The 23,907-nt window shown below is 42.1% G+C and overlaps 1 protein-coding gene and 1 pseudogene across 2 annotated transcripts in view; both read right to left on the bottom strand.

The window, feature by feature from the left end:
• The window catches only part of VIRMA (vir like m6A methyltransferase associated), a 58,721-nt gene extending 49,006 nt beyond the window's left edge, over positions 1-9,715 (bottom strand). For both annotated transcript variants that reach the window (XM_072803885.1, XM_072803887.1), the window contains exons 1-2: positions 9,558-9,715; positions 610-725 (exon numbers count right to left, since the gene is read on the bottom strand). In XM_072803885.1, coding sequence (XP_072659986.1) covers positions 610-725; positions 9,558-9,620 — 179 coding nt within the window. In that variant the 5' untranslated portion in view covers positions 9,621-9,715. The remainder of the gene's footprint in view (positions 1-609; positions 726-9,557) is intronic.
• A 2,122-nt stretch (positions 9,716-11,837) lies between these two features.
• Positions 11,838-11,957, bottom strand: LOC140620440 (5S ribosomal RNA; annotated as a pseudogene).
• Positions 11,958-23,907: the final 11,950 nt, after the last annotated feature.

Here is a 23,907-nt window from a genome sequence, read left to right as displayed (position 1 = left end):
TTCCTCTGTTTTAGGTCAGTTGTTAAAGTTATCAATAATACCACATCAGGGACCATGTCTCACATTTTGTTTATTCCCACAGAGCGTAAGAGAAAGCATCAAACAACTACTTGCTAATTACAACTAAAGGATAATGTGAAACTAAAATTTATAAAAAGCCACATGTATCAGGTTACAAAGATAATCATTAAGTCATGAAAACTGATATGATATAAAAGACATATTTCCAAATATTCAAACTCTTATTTATTTTCAAGGAAAAAAACGAGTTAAAAATACTTCATCTAAAAAACACCCTTTATCTACGAGATTGTGCCACCCTAGAATATTTTAGAAAATATAAACACATTTCGCCAATTAAAAAATAAATAAAATTTCATCTAGCACTTAGATCAAATAATTGTTCTTTTCAAATATATAATGATACATGGATTATAAAAAAAGATCTATAATCAATTATAGTATGATGTAATATAACTATCAATGAATAGAGTTTTAGGGTTTTTTGGGATTTTTTTTACTTCCAAAATATTACCTTAAATTTTTGCATTTAAGAATATGTCTAGGACAATCTTATTCACAAACACTTTTAAAAAGAAAGTGACTTACCCGTATGCTCTATTATCTGGCAGGCTGCTATGAGCTCTTACTCCTGGGGGTATGACTCGGACTTCATTGATATAAACCACACAGGGAAAACGAACTACATCTATGTGAGAACTTTGCTTTTAAAAAAAAGGGAAGGAGAAGGACACACTGTAAGTAAAACACTCTGTCTATTCAAGATTTATTTTGTCTTCAGTTAATTTCTTAATCTTAAACTCCCTATCATTAAACCTGCATTATATTATTTATAATACTGTAGAAATCATGTTTTGAAAATAGCTTATGATTAAATGTACCTAGTTAAATCTCTCCATGTGTATAATAACATTTTCTGCAACGTATCTGCCTCTTTGCTGATGTTCTGAGGCCAGTATAGACCCCACAATCCCTTACTGTGAAAGATGTCTTTTATAATCCTGACTTACTAGGTTTTCAGAAAGGTAATATGATAAAAATACTGAGTATTACTCAACACCTCCTGCTTCTGGGGGCAGTACCTTGTAATCAAAACAGTATTTCTGCAACTACATGTATAAACATTCACACTAAATAAAGATTATGAGTACCATGTCAGTTCAATCAGACTGCAGGACCAAATGAATTCAGGGCAGATTTTTCTACAATTTTGAATTTCTGAATTATAGATAAGACACTGCAAATCTGTACTTTAATTTGCTTAATTTAAACTTACATACTAACTAATATCAAGAAACCAAATACTTAATAGTTGATCCCTGAAATTCAAAAAAGAATCTACAAACTGTTTACCACAATAAAGAAATGGACAGCATAAATTATATTCAGCATACATTTATTTCTATGCATTATTTGACACACTATCAGACAAAGGTGGCTTTTGTGATCAATAATTTAAAAAGAATTTTTCATAGTTTTTGGACTTAAATCAACTCTTTCTAGCAGTTCAGCTAACCATGATTATTTAGTGATCAAAATTCATGAGAAGAATGGTTCGTGTTATTTGTATCTAAAAAGACTGAATCCTGAGTCTCTTAAAGTTACACAAAATATCATGCATATCAACAGACAAAAGATTATTTAAGTTAGTCTTTCCTAAAATGTGAGAGAGGATGACTTCCCAATTTTGCATTTTAAAACTCAGAGATCATGATTAAATATATAGGCATAGAAATCTTATAATGTTTACTATTCAAATGCATTTAAAACCTCTCAAAGATATAAAACAAACAAGATAAGTGCAAAGTGAAGCTGACTGCTAGCTATCTTTCAAAACCCATTTTCTTCTTCTGCTAATTAAGCCTGAGCTGGGCACAAGTGAATGAAAGACTGGATTTCCCAGACTCCTGGGAAGCCACTGTGGACATCTGATCACTAAATTCTGACGGATGGGATGGAAATGGAAATGTGGCAGGCAAATCTGGATCATGTCCTTGCGGGAAGGTCCAGACTTCAGAAACTCCTACTTCTTGTTCCAAAATTCTGCTGCCTTTCTAGAACACCAATGGTATGGGTAAGCTATCTTGGACAACGCAGGCAATACCCTAAGGATGGCAGAGGAACAGTATAGAAGGAATATGGGTCTCTGACCTGGTGGAACTGTCATATTAGCCTTAGAATATTTAACACCCAGATTGAGAGAAAATCCTATTTTACCAAATCTACTGTTATTTTGACTTTTGTGACAACACTTGAACTTGTATCCTAATTATTACGAATACACCGTTGATATTCCACAAATACTACAGATTTACATAAAATAAATTAGCATTTTTGTCTCAAACTTTGGTGCTTTGTTTCCTTCCTGTAAGGAATTTTTTTTAAGACTTTATTTATTTATTTGAGAGAGAGTGTATGCGTTAGCAAGAGAGGAGGAATCTCAGGCAGACTCTGTGCTAAGTGCAGAGCAATGATGACCTGAGCTGAAACCAAGAACTGAAAGCTTAACTGACTAAGCCACCAAGGTGCCCCTATAAGAAACTTCTCTACTTATAAAGTGTACTATACAGAAGCTCCTTTGTTTACATGTTATAAATTCTCATTAATATGTACAAAGAAACTTAGAACAAAGTTCATTAATTGCATCCTCCTCTACCCTGCCCTATACTGATTAATTAATGGTATCAATAGTTAGGGTATAATCACTGTGGACCTAAAATAAATGAACTTAAAGGTTTTATGAACAGCCTTTCAAAATCTATTTTGTTTGTAAATAGAAGAATTTCTGTAGAAGTTGCTGCCCCTTTTATTCACTATTTATTTCTAAACATTTTGAGGTATCTATTATCTTCCAAGGAATGCCAGGTCCCAAAGACACCCAGACATAATTCTCAGCCATTAAGGAAGAGACCATCTATTGTCTCTTGACAATATATTGACATATATTGCTATGATACAGACTCACACAGGATACTGTTGAAAGTCAAAGGGGGTACTTATCAGATTGTGGGCAAAAACTTGTAGCAAGGAGAAGAGGAGAGTCAGGAAACATTTTTCAAAAGAAGTAGCACCTGAGCTAAGTAAGTCTTTAAGGAAAACAAGAATCAGTGGAAAAGGAGGAGAAAGAACAACTTTCCAAGCAAAGGGAGAAGCATGCACATAAGGGAATACAAACAAGAACTTGGAAGGTTCAAGAAACTGTAAGCATAGTTCACCGTGACTAGAGGGCAAAATAGGAGAGAAAGGGAAGTGGGGCACAGAAACTAAACACAATCAATAAAATTACAAGAAATACAATTTTCATCCATCGCCATAAGTCAATTCCAAATCTAAATCACCATTTAGGACCTCCCTCCCAAGCCCCAGACCACTATCACCGACTGCCAAACAGACATCTCCACTAGATGTCCCTCTGGTAGCAAAAACTCAACAAGTCCAAAACTGAAATCTTCTGTATCAGTGATAGCAACATCATCCACACAATGGCCAAGACAGAAACCATTACCATCCTTTGCTTCTTTCTCATTTTCTCACCTAAACCATTCATTTAAAAACATCAAGTCCTATTATTAAACCTCTAAACAGCTCTCAAATCTGTGTGTTTCTCAGGGTGCCTGGGTGGCTCAGTGGATTAAGCATCCGCCTTTGGCTCAGGTCATGATCCCAGGGGCCTGAAATCGAGCCCCACATTGGGCTCCCTGCTCACTGGGGAGCCTGCTTCTTCATCTCCCTCTGCCCCTACTCCCCAACTCTGCTCTCTCTCAAATAAATAAAAACTAAATTAAATTAAAATATCCTTAAAAAATAAAAATCTTTAAAAATCTGTGTATTTCTCTCCATTATTGCTGTCACTTCTCTAGTTCTAGACATTATTCACATTATCTGGATTACAGCAATAGGATCTTAACTGGTTTTGTGCTTCTTTCTTGCCCCCCTCCTCCTACTGCAGTGTGATCCTTCTACAAGGTCAGTGTATCACTCCCCCGTTCCTTAATGTCCCCAGGCCAACTTCCTTGTCTAAGAAACAAGTACAGTCTTTTCTTATCACTATAAGTTTATAGACCCAACATACCATGCTCTTTCTCACCCTCATGCCCTTACTCATGGTTTTATCTCTACTCCCACAGTCCTCTCTCCCATCTCCTTTTAGATGTCTACTTTCTCTTGAAAGCTGTGCCACAGCAAGTCTAAATGGGTGCCTCTCCTTCTGAATCAAAAATCTCATATCAAACTAAACTGTAACTGCTTCTTTTCTCTCTCCCATTACAACGGTATTTCAAGAAGACAAAAACCAAGTCTCAGTTTACTGTTATATTCATAGTGCCTAGCATATTCATTTAATGAATGAAAGACTTTTAAAGTGCTTAATAAAGGCTGATTGAATTATGTTTTCAGAGAGTAAAAATATTACAATGAAGTAGGGGCTTAAGATATCTCAAAGAATACAGGGGTGCCTGAGTGGTTCAGTTGGTTAAGCATCTGACTTTGGCTCAGGTCATAATTTCAGGGTCTTGGGTTCAAGCCCAATGTGAAGCCCCACATCAGGCTCCCAGCTCAGCAGGGAGTCTGCTTCTCCCCTCCCTCTCCCTCTGTCCTTCCCCCTGCTCATGCTCTGTCTCTCAAATAAATAAAATCTTAAAAAAAAAAAAAAAAAAGATATCCAGAGTGTCTAGAGGAGTACATAAATCTAGGAACACAGGTTGGTAATGGGAAATCATGGAAAATTTATGACTGTGAAGCTAACAAGAAGGTGAAGAAGAAAATGGTCAACTTCCAGGACTCTGAACCAGTCACCTTCAGAAAGAGTTCCTATGTGTTTCGAAGTCACAGTAAAACAGTCCCCCCATCCTTACTCTTCTATCCCTGAAAATATTTTCTCTTCTCTTTTTACCCTCTCCTTAAGGAGCTAGCTAGCTAAGGCTATCTCATCTATTCCTACCACTTCCATTATTACTTCTATTCAGAGAAGTTCTAAATTGGTTTCTTAAAGAAACTCTAAAAGTAAGACTGGGAAACCTGGGTGGCTCAGTGTGTTAAGTGCCTGACTCTTGATATCAGCTCAAGTGATGATCTCAGGGTCATGAGATCTAGCCCCATGTCAGCATCTGCACTGAGCATGGAACCTGCTTGGGATTCTCTCTCTCCCTCTCCTTCATGCTCACTTCATGCTTCATGCTCATTTCATGTTCTAAATAAATAAATAAATAAATAAATAAATAAATAAATAAATAAATAAATTTCTCTTTACCCCTCTCTCCCCCCTCCCACCCTGCTCTCTCTCTCTAAAAAAATAAATAAAACAAAATGAAGCAGGATTTTCTAGAATCAATCATTCTTGTAAAACTATCATTTAACCCAGCAATTCCACTCTAGCAAGTAATAAGTAATTAAAGATGCATTGGGGTGCCTGGGTGGCTCAGTCAGTTAAGTGTCTGACTCTTGATCTCAGCTCAGGTCTTGATCTCAGGGTCATGAGTTCAAGCCCCACACTGGGCTCCATGCTGGGCATAGAGCCTACTTAAAAAAATAAAACTAAAAAAAGAAAGATGCATAAAATAACTTTTATACCTACAATTTACAGACTTCAAAAATGACACATCACTGTAAAAAGTTAGAAAACCAAATGTATGAGATTATATAAATAACAGCACTACCACTTAAATATTATGCAGTCATTAAAAATGGTATTATATAGAATATCTAGGGAAAGAAACAGGATAGCTAGAAGACAAGTATAAGATAAGACATACTAAAAAAAAGGCATACTTTCTACTATATATCTTTTTGTACCTTTTGAATATGTACCTCATACATGTGTTTAGTCAAACTAAAAAGATAATGTTTTAAAATGAAGTATACTTTTAAAATGTTACATAGGCATAATTCTTGATCTACAAAGATACAAGACAAACTGTTAGGTGAGAAAAGAAACCATGAAACAGTATTACAGTATAGTACCTCAATGTGAGTGATGGGTACATACATTTAAGCATATATATCTATAAGAGGATTTGGAAAAAAATTAAAAAGCTATTATAGCTCGGATTAAGAAAGATAAGACTATGAAAGCCTTTGCTTTTCTGTACTTTCTTATTTTTCTATGATGGAATTAAAATTTACTAAAATAAGTTATTTTTTTTAAAAAAAAAAAGGTTACATAAAACCACAAACACAATTTGTAATTCATTTAGCACTACTAAAACCTCTTTCAGTGTTCCTCCTGGGAAATTTGAATAAATATCTTCTTCACCAGATTACAAACTCCTTTGAAAGCAAGGGCAATGGATTTTGGGAGTTTCTGTTTGTTTTCTTTTTTGTACTCTCCCTCATAAAGCTCTACCTAACCTTCAAAAACAATTGGTAGGGATCCCTGGGTGGCGCAGCGGTTTGGCGCCTGCCTTTGGCCCAGGGCGCGATCCTGGAGACCCGGGATCGAATCCCACATCGGGCTCCCGGTGCATAGAGCCTGCTTCTCCCTCTGCCTGTGTCTCTGCGCCTCTCTCTCTCTTATGTGTGACTAGTTATGTGTGACTATCATAAATAAATTTAAAAAAATTAAAAACAAAAACAATTGGTAAAAGAGATTCCCAACTTCCTACTGAGCAAATCTCTCTGGTGAACCACTAAACACACCAAAAACTAAAATACCTTGTTCCCATCAAACCCAACTCTAGACTTCTCCATTACTATCAATGGCCCCATCAGTTCTCTAGTCTCCAAAACTAGCACTCCACCATTTTTGACTATTCTTTCTTCCTCACACAATCAGTTACCACACTGTTAAATCTATAACCAAAATTCATCTCGTACCTATCCCTTCCTACTTAGTCCCACTGAGAATGGCACTGCTTTAGAGCCAGGAAATATGTCTGTATGCCTTCCTTCATCCAGCTATGTCACTTTAGGAAAGTCACGTAACCTCTCACACTCAGTCTCATCTATAAATTGGGGATAAAAATCTTTCAGAATTCTTGAAAGGATTAAAGATAGTGTATTTCAATATACTGCACTACACCTTGCACAAAATAAGCATTCAATAAATGCTGGCAATGATAACTGCCTACCCACTAACCTGGAACTTCCATTACATCTCACTTTTTCTTCTTGATTTGCCACCTGTAATTTTTCTGAACCATTTTAGGCATTACTGATCAATTAATTGACTTAATGTATTTTACTAGTCATTTAATTTGCTTGCTCAGAAACTATTTCCTACAAAATAAAGTCCATTTCCTTTGCTGAGCATTCAGGGAACTCCATGATGTGGCTTCAAACTGCCCATCAGCTGCCACTTCACTCTAGGACTTTTGGAATACTCCACAGAGGACTGGCTACTCCAGGACAATGCCCTGCTTTCTTATACACAATTGTGGGACATTTCCTCTTCCACCAAAGATCCAACTTCACATGACAACTACTTTGATGATGTCTTTCCTGATATTCTCAAATGAAGAGTCATCTCTCCCTCCACTGAAATTACATAGCCTTTGTTGGTAGCACCTAAAGGAGCTAAATAAATATTGACTGGGGTCCTAATGTCAGACACACACAGATTATAAACCCTGAGGCACCTGGCTGGCTTAGCAGGTGGAACGTGCAACTCTTGAACTCGGAGTCAGGAGTTCGAGCCCCACACTGGGTGTGGAGCTTACTTTTTTAAAAAAAGAGAGGAGGGCAGCCCTGGTGACGCAGCGTATTAGCACCACCTGCAGCCGGGTGTGATCCTGGAGACCCAGGATGGAAGACGTCAGGCTTCTTGTATGGAGCTTGCTTCTCCCTCTGCCTGTGTCTCTGCCTCTCTCTGTGAATAACAAAATCTTTAAAAAATAAAAATAATAAATAAAAAATAAAAAAAAAAGAGACAGCAGCCTGGGTGGCTCCGTGGTTTAGCGCCACCGGGCCCGGGGCCTGATCCTGGAGACCTGGGATGAGTCCCACACTGGGCTCCCTGCGTGGAGCCTGCTTCTCCCTCTGCCTGTGTCGCTGCCTCTCTCTGTGACTCTCGTGAATAAATACATAAAATCTTAAAAAAAAAAGAGAGAGAGAGAGAGAGAGAGAGAGGTGATAAACTCCAAGGGCTTCCCACTGCTTCTATATGCACTGACCACATTCTAACCCGGACCCTAATTTTGTGGCCCCAACCTCCAACACTTAGTTATAACTCCGTGGGAACAAACAGCTCGACATTCCACGTCCCCCACAAGCCCTCGGCCTTCCCTCAGGACTCGGTTCAACCGTGAGCTCTACCGAGCCTCCCTCAATCACTGCCAGAACCGGCCGTCTCCTGGTCCTCGCTGTTTGTCTAAGAACCAGCGGAGCCACGCTCGACTCGTACACGCAGGAGTGAACCAACACTGATTTCCCGAAACTAGAAAGCCGCTGACTTCTCATATGCTTCTTTCACTTTTAATGGTTCTGCCTGTACACATGACGGGTTTGTTCTGATCCAACTGCTAACTCCAGGGGGTTTCGGGAGCCCCGCTGGCGTGCGGCCGCAGAGGACGGCCGTGGACCAAGACCAGGGGACAAAATGAAGAGACCAGGGCGCGCCCGGTGAGGGGGCTCCGCAGGGAGCGCCTGCCTCGGGCCCAGGGCGTGACCGCGGGGTCCTGGGATCGAGTCCTGCGTCGGGCTCCCTGCGTGGAGCCTGCTTCTCCCTCTGCCTGGGTGTCTCTCTCTCCCTCTCTCTCCCTCAGGAATAAATACATAAAATCATAAAACAAAGCGACCAACAATTTCACCGTTTGCAAGACGTGCGGGGGTCTCGATTTTTACACAGGAAACGGTCGGAAGAACCAAAGTCAGTCAACTTTTTATTTCGCCACACACAGCGTTACGGCCGCAGCCGCACTGTCTCCGACCAGGGCCGAAGGGTCGCTCGGGGCCCACGTCGGAGGAGCCGCGTGCGCCCCGGGTCCCCGTGGTCCCGCCGCGGGCTCCGTGAGCGCTCCCGCCGGCCCTCGGGGGCCGCTGACAGGCCGCTCCGTGCCGCGCAGAGGTCGCGGGGTCGGCCCCTCCGGGACGACCGCCGCGCGACACCGCCGCCGCCGCGCCTCAGCCGCGGCCACGCTCCGCTCCGCTCCGGCCCCTCCTCGGCGAGCGCTCCCCACGCCACGGGCGTCCGTCCGAGCGAGCGGACTCTTCTTGAGCCCAGTGCTGAGGTGAGGTGAGGCGGGCGGGCGGGCGGCGCAGCCCCGAGCGCACCGCTGAGGGGGGCGCCCCCCGCTCCGCCCCCGGCGCTGTCAAGCCCCAAGCCGTCCGAGCCCCCGCCGGGCTGCCGCGGCCCACGGCGCTCCCACAAAGGGGCCAGGCGGGCTGAGCGGCCACCGCGCCCCGACCCCGCGCAACGGGGGGGCTCCGGCCGCCCGGCCTCAGACGTGGTGCCCACACCCAGGCGGGCGGGGGGCGGGGAGGGCGCCGCGTCTGTGGGGAGCCCAAGCGGCAGCCGGCGGGGCGAGGAGTCGCGGCGCGCCCCACGGCCCCCTGAGGGTCCCCGCGGCGAGAAGCGGCGTCGGAGTCAAGTCCGGGAGCCTTACCTCAGCGCTCGGGTGTTTAAAAGTGTCTAAAAATAGCAGCTCCATCGCCGAGTCCACCGCCATGTTCGCGGCGGGCGGGGGCCCAGGGGGAGGACTTCCGGGGCAGCGCTCCAGCCGCGGCGACGGCGGCTCGCGAGACGCGGAGCCCGCAGCACTTCCGGTGCCCAGCGCGCCGGCGCCGCGAGCCTCGGCCTGCCCGGAAGTGCGGCGCCGCGGCGAGCCCCGCCCCCGCCTTCTGCCGCGCGGCCGGGGGCGCCCGGGAGCTCGGGGAGGGGAGGGGCGGGGCGGGGGGCGGGGGGAGGGCTACGGCTACGGCGTCGCCGGCGGCCCACGGCCTCCACAGCCTGGCCTTTTAGCGCGTTGCCGGCCCGCGACGGCCTGGGGGGCGGGCCGAGTGCCCCGCGGGCTGCGGGGAGGGGGGAGGAGGGAGGGGAGGACGAAGAAGAGACGGGAGGAGGGGGGGAGGGAGGAGGGGTGAAGGTGAGGGGCAGGGGAGGAGGGGGAAGAGAGGGGAGGACAGGAGGGATGGGGAGAAGAGGGGAGGATGGAGAAAAGAAGGGAGGGAGGAGGGGGAGAAGGGGAGGGAGGGGGAAGATATGGGGAGGGAGGGGGGAGATATGGGGGAAAGAGGGGTGGAGGAGGAGGGGGAAGAGGGGAGGACAGGAGGGATGGGGAGAAGAGAGGAGGATGGAGGAGGGAGAGGGGAGGAGGGGCGAAGATGAGGGAGGAGCGGAGGGGGGAAATGGGGAAAGAGGGGAAGAGGGGGAGCGGGGAAGAGAGGGTGGACAGGAGGAAGAGGGGAGGAGGGAGAAGAGAAGGGGGAGGAGGGGGAGAGGGGAGGGAGGATGGGGAGAAGAAGGGAGGGAGAGGGGAGGAGAGGGAAGACAGGGGGGAAGAGGAGGGAGGGGGAAGGAGGGGAGGGATGGGGAGAAGAGGGGAGGATGGAGAAGAGAAGAGAGGAGGGGAAGAGAGGGGAGGGAGGAGGGGGAGAAGGGGAGGGAGGGAGAGGGGAGGAGGGGGGAAGATAAGGGGAAAGAGGAGGGAGGGGGAGAACAGGGGGAGGGAGGAAGAGAGAGGAGGATGGAGAGAAGGGGAGGGATGGGGAGAAGAGGGGAGGATGGAGAGGAGAGGGGGGAGGGGGGAAGAGGGAGGACAGGAAAGAGAGGGGAGGGGGGGAGGAGGGGGAAGAGGGGAAGCCGCCCACGCCGGACACACGGGCGGGTGGGGCGGGGAGGTTCACTGAGCGAGGCTGAAGACTAAGGCTTTTTTTAAGAAAGAGAAAACCTGTTATCTCAAAGAGGAGAGGTTTTTTCTTTTTTTCTTTTTCTCATCTGCAAATGTGAATAATGATGCCTAACCCACGGGCTTATCGTGAGAACTAGTGGAAATAAAATTGGAATCGTATAACGTGAAATGCCACGAACATAGAAGCAGAGAGTGAAGAGTTGGCCTCGTGTTGAGCAGTGGAGCAGCTGGAAGCGTTTGCAGCGCAAGGGGCACGGGGATGCCCCCGGGCTCAGTGTGGAGCCTCCGCCTGGGGCTCAGGCCACGACCAGGATCGAGTCCCTGGGGCTCCCCACAGGGAGCCTGCTCCTCCCCCTGCCTGTGTCTCTGCCTCTCTCTCTGCGTCTCTAGTGAATAAATAAATAACGTCTTAAAAAAAAAAAAAAAAAAAACTGGTACAAGCGCTTGGGAGAGCAGTTAGGAATTATTTCGTAAAATGACATGTGCCTACCCCGCTTCTACGCTAATTCTCGCATATGTGCCCAAAGAAATACCTACACATACAAGAATGTTCATGATAAAACTGGATATTGCAAAAAATCTGTTTATTGGCGTTAGGGAGTAATAAGGAAATCGTGGTATATGCATGCAATGTAATAACATAGCAGGAAGAAAAGGATGAGCTAGTTCCGTATCCACTAATATGGGTAATCTCAAATTATGGATAAACACGGAAAAGCAAACAGGTTGAAGAATACGTAGTGTAAAATAGCATTTATATAGTTCAAAACATGCACAATAATATAACTTGGGGGAATGTATATAAATTACAAAATTATAAAATGCATTGGAATGATAAACACTAAAATTTAAAGATAGTGGGAAACTGGACAAAGATGAAATCAAGAAGCTCATAGGAGCTTAAATTCTTCGTTTATGTTTCATTCTTTAGGTTGGTGATGGTTTCACAGGCATGCCTCACATTATTGTTTGTGCCTTCTGCTATGCCTGAAATATTTAATAATTATTTTTCTATTTCTTTCTTTCTTTTTTTAAAGCCTGCAGCACCCGGTATTCCCAGGCGGTCTCCCATCCCAAGTACTAATCAGGCCCAACCCTGCTTAGCTTCTGAGATCAGACAAGATCGGGCACGTTCAGGGTGGTATGGCCGTAGACTATTTTTCTATTTCTTAAAGCAAATCTCCATCCATACCCTTCCTTAGCCAGTTTCCTCCGTTAGCTAACAGTTCATCTTTTACTATTTGCTTTTTTTTATGATTTTATTTATTTATTCATGAGAGACACAGATAGAGACACAGGCAGAAAGAGAAGCAGGCTTCCTGCAGGGAGGCAATATGGGACTCAATTCCAGGACCACCCCCCCAGGATCACAACCTGAGCCAAAGGCAGAAACTCAACCACTGAGCCACCCAGGTGCCCACAATTTGCTTTTTCAAAGGACTGGTTTTTGCTTTCATATTTATTATTCCCACCATTCTTCTATTTTCTTTTTTCCTTTTTTTTTTTTTTTTAAGATTTACTTATTTATTTTAGACAGTGGGAAGCGGCAGGAGGAGAGCGAGAGAGAATCTAAAGCAGGTTCCATACCAAGCACTGAGTCCAACATGGGGCTCAGTCCTGCAACCCTGAGATTATGACCTGAAACAAAATCAAGAATCAGAAGCTTGATGGAGGACTGAGCCACCCAGGTGCCCCCGTTAATAGACTATAGGTTGTTTTAGAGACTTAGGGTTGTTTTAGTTTTACGGGAAATTAAACAGCTAATACTGGATTTCTCATATATTCCCTTTCCCTCCTATTGAAAGATTCCCTAATTGTTAGTATCTTGCTTTACCGTAGTACATTCATGACAATTGATGAACCAGTATTGATACATTATTATTAGCTGAAGTCCATAGTTTACATTAGGGGCCACCCTTTGTTTTATGTTGAACATATATACTATATGCATATTTCAATTTTTAGATTATCTCTGAAAGAATTATGTAAGAAACTGTTGTTGCCTCCAGGGAGGGGAGCTTGATGACTAAAGTATAGAAATAGCGGTAATCTATCCCTGTGTGCACATATTTTGAAAGATGAAGAGTAAAGAAACTTGAATAAAGAACTTTTGTTGCATAGATAGAACAGAGAAATGAGGTGGTTGTGGTAGGGGGAACTGGGATCAGGAAAAAGTGTTTTTAAGATGGGAAATAGAACATGCAGACTGGTGGAAGTCAAGCAACGGAGAGAGAAACTGATGATATAAGAGAATGAGGGGGTATCTGAGGTAGCAAAATATTGAGTGGGTGGGGGGCAGGTACATGGTAGCCAAATAGAAAGTGACCTTTGCTAAAAAAGAATGCCTGCTCCCTGGTGACCAGGGGCAAGAAGGATCCATGGGTACACATGCAGATGGGAGTAATGATTTAATATGTGGAGTTTAGGAAGTTCCTTGTTGATGGCTTTCTATTGTCTCACTGAGATCATGAGCTATAATTGAGAGGACAGTCAGACGTGTAGAAGAAATAAAGTATTAACCAGACTTCAAGGAGAGCCTAGAATCCCTGATTGTCTATCACCTCACATAGTGTATAGAGCCCCAGATTCACTTCTTGCTCACTATTCTCACCTTGTTCCTACTGTAGCATTTGAAGATTCAGACATTCCCAGCTAGATACGGCTCCCTTAATACAGAGGTATTTCTCAATATTGTCCCCTAGGACTTACATGGTTTCATCTGCTTTGAATGTGACTCCCTTGTTACGGCTCTCAAAAACCTATATACAGTAGCATGGGGCACCTCGGTGGCTCAGTCAGTTTGCATCTGACTCTTGATTTCAGCTCAGGTGATGATCTCAGGGTCATGAGATTGAGCCCCGTGTCTGGGGTCTACACTGGGGGTAGAGTCTGCTTAAGATTCTTGCTCTCAAAAAAAAAAAAAAAGATTCTTGCTCTCTCTCTGACCCCCCATACCCCACCCCTACTTATGTGCACTCTCTCTCTCTTAAAAAAAAAGAAAAAAGAAACTACATACAGTTATAATAGCATCCAAAAGAATAAACTACTTAAAGAATAAATTTAACCAAGGTGGTGAAAGCTTTGCACACTTAAAACTATAAAATATTGCTTAAAAAAAAAATTAAAAGGCAAATAAATGGAAAGACATTGGCCTTTTTTTTTTTGTTTTTTTTTACAAATGGAAAATCTGATTCTCAAATGCAAATGGAATTTCAAGGGGCCCCATATAACAAAAACAATCTTGAAAAAGGAGAACACATTGGGGAGGACACACACATCTTGATTTCAAAACTTACTACAAAATTAGAGAATCAGTGCTGAGTGAAGTAAGTCAGTCGGAGAAGGACAAACATTATATGTTCTCATTCATGTGGGGAATATAAATAATAGTGAAAGTGAATATAAGGGAAGGGAGAAGAAATGTGTGGGAAATATCAGAAAGGGAGACAGAACATAAAGACTGCTAACTCTGGGAAACGAACTAGGGGTGGTAGAAGGGGAGGAGGGCGGGGGGTGGGAGTGATTGGGTGACGGGCACTGGGGGTTATTCTGTATGTTGGTAAATTGAACACCAGTAAAAAATTTTTTTTAAAATGTAAAAAAGTCAAGATATTTAAATTGAGTAATTACATATTATTAAAGGGTGAGCTACAAAAACTCTAGTTACAGGCAAAAAGAACCAATAAGAAATACCCTTTATTTAAAAAATTAAAAACAGCAAAAAAAAAATTAGAGAATCAGAACTATAGCAACAGCATAAGGATAAACATATACAACAATAGAATAGAATTAGAGGCCAGAAATAAACCTTCACATATATAATGAACATATATGTCAAGGGTGCCAAGGGCATTCAATGGGGAAAGAATAATCTCTTCAATAAGTGATGCTGAGATCATTGGATATCTATATGCAAAAGAATGATGTCGGACCCTTACTTCATCCCATACACAAAAAATGAACTCAAAATGGGTTGAGGACTTAAGTACAAGAGCTAAAACCATTAAACTTTTAGAAGAAAACATGGGTAAATCTTCATTACCTTGTTTTGTTCACCAATACATCCTTAGTATCTGGCACACGCTAAACATTCAAAAATGGTAAAAAAAAAAAAAATTTAAAAAACATTCAAAAATGGTTATTGAGTGAATTGATTTTTTGTTTGCTATTTCGAATCACTTATGGAATTATATTTTGCATTGAATGTCATGTTATACATTGTATGCTTAGTCTGGACTATTCTTCCTCTTTCATTTTTATCTGCCTCCCTCATCAAATGATCAACTCCCCCAGAGCAGGGCTCTGTAAACAGCCCTTACTAGCTATTGCTGTTTGACCAGCCATAGTCTCTTTCCTTCTTTGATTGCCACCAACTTTCAGTGATAAAAAGAGCAACTTGAAGAAAATAAAAAATCGCCTCTAATGTGAAAGGCAATTTAGGTAAATCTGAATGCTTGCCAGAAGCAACTGGACAAAAAGACAAAGAAGTGGGAGAGAGCTAACCAGCCCCAGACAGCTCAATGTCGCATTTATTTGGTAACAGAGGAGCTCCTTTCCGAGGTGACATGCACACAAGCACAACAGAGCAAGAGGAGGATCCAAGTGAACTGCCAAGCATTTCAGCCTCTCCAGAGGCCCAGTATATCAAGAACAACTGATTGGGGGCTCTGGCACACTGCCAAGTACAAGACATCCGTCCACCAGCAGGAACACAAAGAGCCTTCGTTTTCTCCCCTCTCGGAGCACACTGATTAAAAGTAACAGCTGCCACCCTTTCTCCCTGATACTTGAGCATGATAACTCCCAAAGCCAAGGTCTTGCTATGAACCTTCCACACCATTCTTCAAAATGAGGCCTGGAAGATTACCTAAAAGTTTGAGGAACCTGGATTGGACACTATTACCTACCAAACTATCTCGAAATAAGCACACCAGTTAGTAGCAATTGTTCTGAAAGATTTCATGACTCCAGCTATTTCTCAGCTCTTTATGCAGCTTCATAAAGGCATAACACTCCAGGATCCTGTGTGTTTTAAGATAGGTAAACAGCCAAAATGTTGTGGTTCAGTTCTACCCTTGGGTACAGAGTCTACACTGTGTAGATGCTAAGCCTTACTTAAGGCACTTCTTCTTTTTTTTACTTGCTCTACTGTATTTAGCAGATCCACAATCTCTCAAAGCGTGTTCCCTTAAGAAGCCCATGGAAAACAATTTCTGTGGGCTGCCTGGGTGGCTCAGCGGTGGAGCATCTGCCTTCAGCTCAGGGTGTGACCCCGGGGTCCTGAGATCGAGTCCCACATTGGGCTCCTGATGAGGAGCCTGCTTCTCCTCTGCCTCTGTCTCTGCCTCTCTCTGTGTCTCGTTGAATAAATAAATAAAAATCTTCAAAAAAATATTTCTGTGATCAAAAATAATTTGGGAAATTCTGTATACCTTGTCTCCCTCTTAGAACTTCATCGTGCACATTATAAGCTCTAATGAGTCCACAGAGAAGAAACTACTCTTTCTAGAACTTAACTAGCACTTGCAGCTTAGTTTAAACTTGCTTTTAACAACTTCAATGATATCTATACAATTAAAAGCTAGTGACATCAGCTTTATGGATTATTCTTTCTTTTAGCACTTTTAAATAAAAGCTAGGTAGATTTGAAGATGGCTAGTAGAATGAATGGAGTTGGCTAAAAACTTACTTTTATATAAGAACTTCATGTTAGTTGATGAGCAAATTAAGTTCCTCTCTCTCTCTCTGGATCCACTTATACCCCTGAATCAAATATTCTACCCCTATCTAAATCTCTTTCAATTTGTGCAGTAACCACAATCTGGTTTCCCAGCCTCGGCTAATTTGACCAAGGATGGTCACCTGGCACAAGGGAGGTTGTAGGGAGTCCTCAATTGGCAACAACCTCTGACTTATGCGGCTTGACTTGAAAAGATAAGAGATCGGAGTGAAATTACCAGCTGGTAGTGAGACAGAAGGATGCAGATGCATGGAGCAGAGCCAAGGCAAATTAATGACAAAGGATTAAACTGGAACAAGCATTGATGATCACCTGTGCTGAGGTCCCAGTGCTGAGGTAGCCCCAGCCATGTCACTGCTCTTGTTTCAAATTAATGCTTCTAACCATAATCCCCTTGTATTTAAACCATTTGAGTGGATCTCTATTTCTTGCAAACTGTTCCTTTTTTTTTTTTTTAGATTTATTTATTTGAGAGACAAAAGAAAGAGAGTGCAAGCAGGAGAAAGGGCCAAGGGTGAGGGAGAGAATCGTCAAGCAGATTTCCCGCTGAGTGCAGAGACTAACGCTGGACTACATACATCTCATGACCTTGAGCTCATAACCTGGGCCAAAACCAAGAGCTGGATGCTCAACAAAATGAGCTGCCCAGGAATCCCTCTTGCAAACAGTTCTACATTAAAACAACTACTTACCAAGTGTTCTTCTGAGATCAGTGGAATGTATGCAACAGAATGAAGTATGGCAACGACCTTAATTGAACTAATGGTAGAATTAGAGAAATAAAACATCAATGTCAGACAATAACTGATCATCTAAGACTGTTTATAAAATTACGGAATATAATATAGAGAGAACACTGGACTTAGAGTAAGAAAACATGAATTTTTGAGACCTGGGACTCAGACTCAGGGAAGAGATGGCACATTCAAATGCTTAATTCAAGAATGTTTAATGATATAGGGCTCCTGTCTGGCTCAGTCAGTAGAACATATTATTCTTGATCTTGGGGTCCTGAGTTCAAGCACCATGTTGAACATAGAGCTTACTTAAAAAAAAAAAAGAATGAATGTTTAAGGACATATTTTTCAAAAGAAACAATGTTTAATGAAACTTTTGAGGTAGTGAGAATGACTATTGATCATGGTGATGGCTTCACAGTGTTCATTGTCAGAACTCAGCAAGTATACACTTTAAATACGTGCAGTTCATTGAATGTCAGGCATGCTTCAATAAAGCTAAAAAAAAAAAAAGGAAGAAAAAGAACAGGATGTTTGGGGCACCTGGGTGGCACAGTCGGTTAAGCATCCGACTCTTAGTTTCGGCTCAGGTCATAATCTCAGGGTCATGAGATGGAGCCCTGCATTGGGCTCCACGCTCAGTGCAGAATCTGCTTAAGTATCTCTCCCCTTCTCCCTCTGCCCCCTCAAAACAAATTAATAAATATTTTTTTAAAAATTTTTAAAAAGGATGTTTAATGAAGGAACTATTTACTGAAATATGAGTGTCATCAAGAGGAAAGCATCTGTGGACAAGCAATCCTGAGAAGCCATTAGCACCCTGGGGCTGAAGGAGCACGGAGGAGACTTAAGAAATCAACAGAGCTCTAGCTGTGAACATGGGGCCTACAAACCATCTGTTGCCCTCTAGTAAGAGATAAGAACAGAATTTGAGAGTGAATGTTTAGAAACTTCTATACCAATTTAACAGACTAATGTCACCTTTGTTGAATCCAATGATATAAAACCTGCGGATTTATATTTTATAGGTCTTTGGGGTTTTTAATTTCACTTTCCCCCTAATTCATTTTGTTATTTTTTTAAGGTAGCGATCAATGGTGGGGTGGTAATTTTAAAAGATCACCATGGATAGTTTGAAAAACACTAGTCTAGAGGAGTTCAATCTCTGATAAAACGTGAGCTCTGCATGGGAAGAGCTAGGGAACATGCATCCTTCAGTCTCTTTCCTCTCACAATGATCTCTCTGTCTCTACCCTGGGCTAAACCCAATAAAAAGGCAAAGTACAGAGAAACTCAGGTAATGGAGTATACAGCCAGCTGGGCACGGAGCAAGCAGGGAAGGATGGGGAATGGATCTAGAGGAACAAGCAGAGAGTAAACTGTACTCTGGACTATGACACTCATTAGATGTATGATCTTCGGAGAGGGACTTGGTCTCAGTAAACCTCAATTCACCTCACCCCCAAAGGAATGGGGGACCCTAGACCATCCTTCACTTATTCTATCATTCTCCCTTCACTTCCTTGAGCCAGAGACTTGGCGATCATCCTTTATTCTCCTCACCAGTGTCCCATCCAGGCAGTCCTGCTGGGTGTACCTCCACAACGACATTTGCAGGTGGCTCCTCCTCTCCACCCCATGCCCTGCCTGACCTGAGTTCCTTGGCCTTTGTCCACTGAGCTGCGACAGCCTTCTGACCAGTCCTGCTCTACTCCAGTCCATCCCCCAGGGTGACACATACAGATTTGACTAACTTACTTCATAACTTAAGTACAGGTCTTGAAAGTGAGCATTTAGAAAAACTTAAGTGTTCAGAATCCTTGAATGTTTGGGTTGGGTTGGGTTTTGGTCTTCAGATCAATAAGTGCTTTTGTATGCTTCCATGCTTCTTTTTTAAAAATATTTTTTTCTTTATTTATTCATGAGAGACACACAGAGAGAGGCAGAGACACAGGCAGAGGGAGAAGCAGACTCCCTGCAGGGAACCTGATGCGGTACTTGATCCCAGGACTCGATCCCAGGACCCCGGGGTCACACCCTGAGCCAAAGGCAGATGCTCAACCACTGAGCCACCCAGGTGTCCCTCCTTCCATGCTTCTAATCATGCTCTTTTCCTCTGTTTGAAATGCCCTTGTCCCTTTGTTGCCAGCTAACTCTATTCACCTTTCAGAACTTGGGAAAATTTCCCTGACCACCACACCGAATACAAGCAAGGAGCCACTTTATGCTCTTATTGTACACTTTATTATTCACTTATTTCTGCACTGTAATTAACCTTACCTTTAGAAACTGTAAATCCCCTGAGGCACCTGCTGGTTCAGTGGATAGAGCCTATGACTCTTGATCTCAAGGTCATGAGGTCAAGCCCCACATTGGGCGTAGAGTCTACTTTTAAAAAATGAGGGCTGCCTGGGTGCTCCATCGGTTAAGTATCTGCCTTCGGCTCAGGTCATGATTTCAGGTCCTGGGACTGAGCTCTGCATTGGGCTGCCTGCTCAGTGAAGAATCTGCTTCTCCCCTCTCCTGTGCTCATGCTCGCTCACTCTCTCTCCCTCTCTCTCTCTCTCAAGTAAATAAATAAGATCTTTTTTTTTTTTTAAATGAAACTATAAACTACCTGATGGAAGGAGCTACACCATTGTCAGAGTATTTCCTTGCCTAATAGAACCTGGACACAATAAACGCTCTCTTTGTATATTTGTTGAATGAGTGAATAAATGAGAATGGGGTGGTCAGTAGAGTCTTCGTGGAAATGGAATTTGAACTAAATTCTCTAGGATAGACAAGAATGAGATGGCCAGAAAGGAGAGGAAGTACATGAGATGGCCACAGAGAAGGGGAGGAAGCACCCAGTTTGTATAACAATTTGAAATCAAATTGTTGACCAAGTCAGAATGACCAGTATGATGGTCAAATATATGTAGATGAGTTCGAATGTAGGAACTAAAGATTAAAGGGAGGGCAGCCCTGGTGGCGCAGCGGTTTAGTGCCACCTGCAGCCTGGGGTGTGATCCTGGAGACTGGTGATCGAGTCCCACATCAGGCTCCCCGCATGGAGCTTGCTTCTCCCTCTGCCTGTGTCTCTGCCTCTCTCTGTATGAATAAATAAATAAAATAAATAAAATAAAATAAATAAAATCTTAAAAAAAAAGATTAAAGGGAAGAAGGTTTTTGACGTTCTGTAACAAAGAGCCTTGAATTCCATGTTAGAATTTGTCTTGTAAGCAGGGAGTGAACTGCGAAATTGAGGTTGAACATTGACCTCTTTGTTCGCTTGTTTGTTTTTAAGATTTTATTTATTTGAAACAGAGAGAGAACAAGTGGGGAGGAGGGGCTGAGGCAGAGGGAGAAGCAGACTCCCTGTTGAGTCAGTCCAATGCCGGACTCAATCCCAGGATCCTGAGATCATGGCCTGAGCCGAAGGCAGACGCTTAACCTACTGAGCACCCCTGGTTCCCCAGAACATTGACTTCTTTGAAGGGAAAATTAAATTATAGAAAAGATGTATTAGGAAGATTACTCTTCCTGTGGTGTTTACAATTAACTGAAATAAAAGGAGAGTAGAAGCAAAAAAGTCATCCAGAAAGTTATTAAAATAATTCATAGGAGGGGGGGTTAAAAGTCGAGATTCGGATTGTTGGCAGGAATATGGAAAGGAAATAGAGTGAAAAGAGAGACATTAAAAAGAAAACAGTTATAGAAAATTTGTTAAAATAACGGTCTCTAATGATTAGCCTACATGCATGCAACTTAGCATTTACTGATTTGTTGACACTCTGAAATTCAGGTTGGTACCAATGACGGAAATAAAGATGAGACAAGACGATGACGTAATGAATGCATCTGTTTTCCTAACGTGTATTACTGTTGTTGTTTAACATAAAAAGTCAGGCTGAAAATTAAAATCTCAGACAAAAGGTTTTACATTTTGGATTCCAAGGCCTCGTTGCAGTATCTACTGCCACCTGCTGGCAGAGGGAGAGTGACTAGAGTCTCGGAATTGGGAAACCTAACAAGTCTCGGTTGACATTATGTAGTCATTCAAATGCGAAGTACCTGGAGGGTGACAGGGGTTTCTATTCTTTATTATATACTCCAATTGCTGTATCACCACCAGCTCAAGGAGTCCTGTGGATTTGCCACTGGGTGATCACGCTCGATGCCTTATTCCTTTTTCATTCTATTCTTCGGGAGTAGTTTTGGGATTTCCTTAGATTTCCTCACTTCAAGAAAAAAAAAAAGATTTCCTCACTTCTAAGATTGAAACAATGAAAGTTTGCTAGCTACTTCCACTATATTGTAGAAAAAGAATGGAGGAAAGAAAACTCAAGTAAGGGTGTTTTTCTTTTGTTTGTACCAGACATCTGTTTTGTTCTACAAATGGATTTTTTTAAAGATTTATTTATTTGAGAGAGAGAGACAGAGTGAGGAGGGGAGAGACAGAAGGGCAGGGAGAGAGGAATGCAAGCAGACCTCGAGCTGAGCACAGAGCCCTACCTGGGGCTTGATCTCACAACTCTGAGATCGTGACCTGAGCTGAAACCAAGGGTCAGATGGGTGTTTAATCAACTGCACATCACCCAGGTGCCCCTACAAATTGATTTTTTTTATTTATTTTTTAAAAATTTTGATTCAGTACCATAAAGTTTTTATTTTTGCTGTGTTGTAGTAATAGGTTTTAAAATATACTAGAGTGATCCTACATCTAAGTGAATATTGATAGGTTAATATTGGAAGTACTGGATCTATATACATATCCTTAAAATATTCATGCCCTTTGATCCAATATTTTTCATTTTGGAAGTTTATCTTAAGGAAGTAATCACAAAATGGTGAAACAGCTTTATTTACAAAACATGTATCACATCATTTGTAATAACAAGAAATTGAAGATCATGTAAATGTCCAATAAAACAGTAACTGTAAACACTGCTATAATCATAAAATGAAGTGCTTAATAGCCATCAAAATGATATTCGTGAATCATTTAGAATCACATGGGAAGGTGCATTTTATTTTGGTAAATCCATATAAGGGCGCCTGGGAGGCTCAGCAGTGGAGAGTCTGCCTTCGGCTCAGGGCATGATCCTAGGGTCCCGGGATCAAGTCCCGCATCGGCTCCCTGCATGGAGCCTGCTTCTCCCTCTGTGTCTCTGCCTCTCTCTGTGTCTCTCATGAATAAATAAAATCTTTTTTTAAAAATGCACATAAATATGTGATTACAACTATATAAAACTAAACAAAATCTTAACAATCCATGGATATAAAAAAAACTAGAAAGAAATATTTTATTTTTCTATATTCTAATCCACTGTTCTTCATGGTGAATTACTAAAATCCCATATGGTGGTAACTGGCCTCCTTAGTGTCCTAAGCAGCATATCAGTCTCATAAAATCCTATGTAGTCCCTCACAAATACTGTGTATTCAATAAATATTCATTCCTTTTTCTTACCTAAGCATTCCTGAGGGTGGAGAGAGGTTATGTGTATTGTATGTAAACTAGTTCTCACTAATTTACAGAATATTTTCATCTTCTCTCTATTTGATATTTCCAAATAAGACCATGCACTTAAAAAAAAAAAAAGACTTTATTGATTTATTCGAGAAAGAGAGAGAGAGCATAGAGGGAGATGGAGAAGCACCCTCCCCGCTGAGCAGGTTGCCCAACATCCAACAGGAAGAAGCCAGCACAGTTCTCCCACATGCATTTCCAGGAAAATTTCCCCATAAACTATCTCAAAATTACTTATTGTAAAATCCATCTTACTTTTGTGGTTTAAATATTAGTCCTGTGGGATGCTCCTCAAAAAAAAAGGTCCTATGATCAAATACATTTGACAAAATATATCTACTCTCACCTCCTCTAAGAGGTTCCCATTGTACATGAACATAGTGAAGGCTTTAAGAAATGCTTCAGAGGGAAGACTGTTGAATTTTGTTTAGTCAATTGTTCCACAACCTTCTTTGACTGAAGAAACTTGTTTCCGAGGAACACCTTTACCCAGCCATGGAACATATTTTGGAAAAGATTGTGTCAAGGCAAACATCTGACGCCTTCAGACTTGGCTGTCTTCGGTGGCTACAACTGGTCTGTACTTAGCTACCAAGTCAACAATTACAGAGCCCTATAATGTAATATCATTGTGTGTCAAATATACTCAAATTTTAAGGAAAAAATGTAAAAACAAACAGAAAAGAAATTATAGGGCGAGAAGTGAATTCAGGAACCAAAAATTAAATGCCATTTTACAAATTTTTTGCAACATGAGGTGATTGTTTCGTAATTCCACTGGCTTTATGTCTGCCAAAGATTGCCATGCCAAATCTTTTTGTATTTTGTTTTGATACCGGGACTATAAAGAAATGAATCAACATATAATAGTTACCTCTGGGAGTGGGGGGATAGAGGATGGACATTAAGGGGGGCACGTGATGTAATGAGCACTGGGTATTATATAAGACTGATGAATCACTGACCTCTACCTCTGACCAATAATACTATCTGTGAATTAATTGAATTTTAATTTTAAAATAAATAAATAAATAGTTATCTTTAGGAATGGCAAACTGTTAAGGGCACCATCAGTGTAAATTTTAGACTCTAAAAAAGCACAAGAGCTTTAAA

Source organism: Canis lupus, chromosome 28 (assembly GCF_048164855.1).
Source record: "Canis lupus baileyi chromosome 28, mCanLup2.hap1, whole genome shotgun sequence".
Taxonomy (NCBI): Eukaryota; Metazoa; Chordata; class Mammalia; order Carnivora; family Canidae; genus Canis; species Canis lupus.
This window is presented reverse-complemented; position numbering and strand designations above follow the sequence as displayed.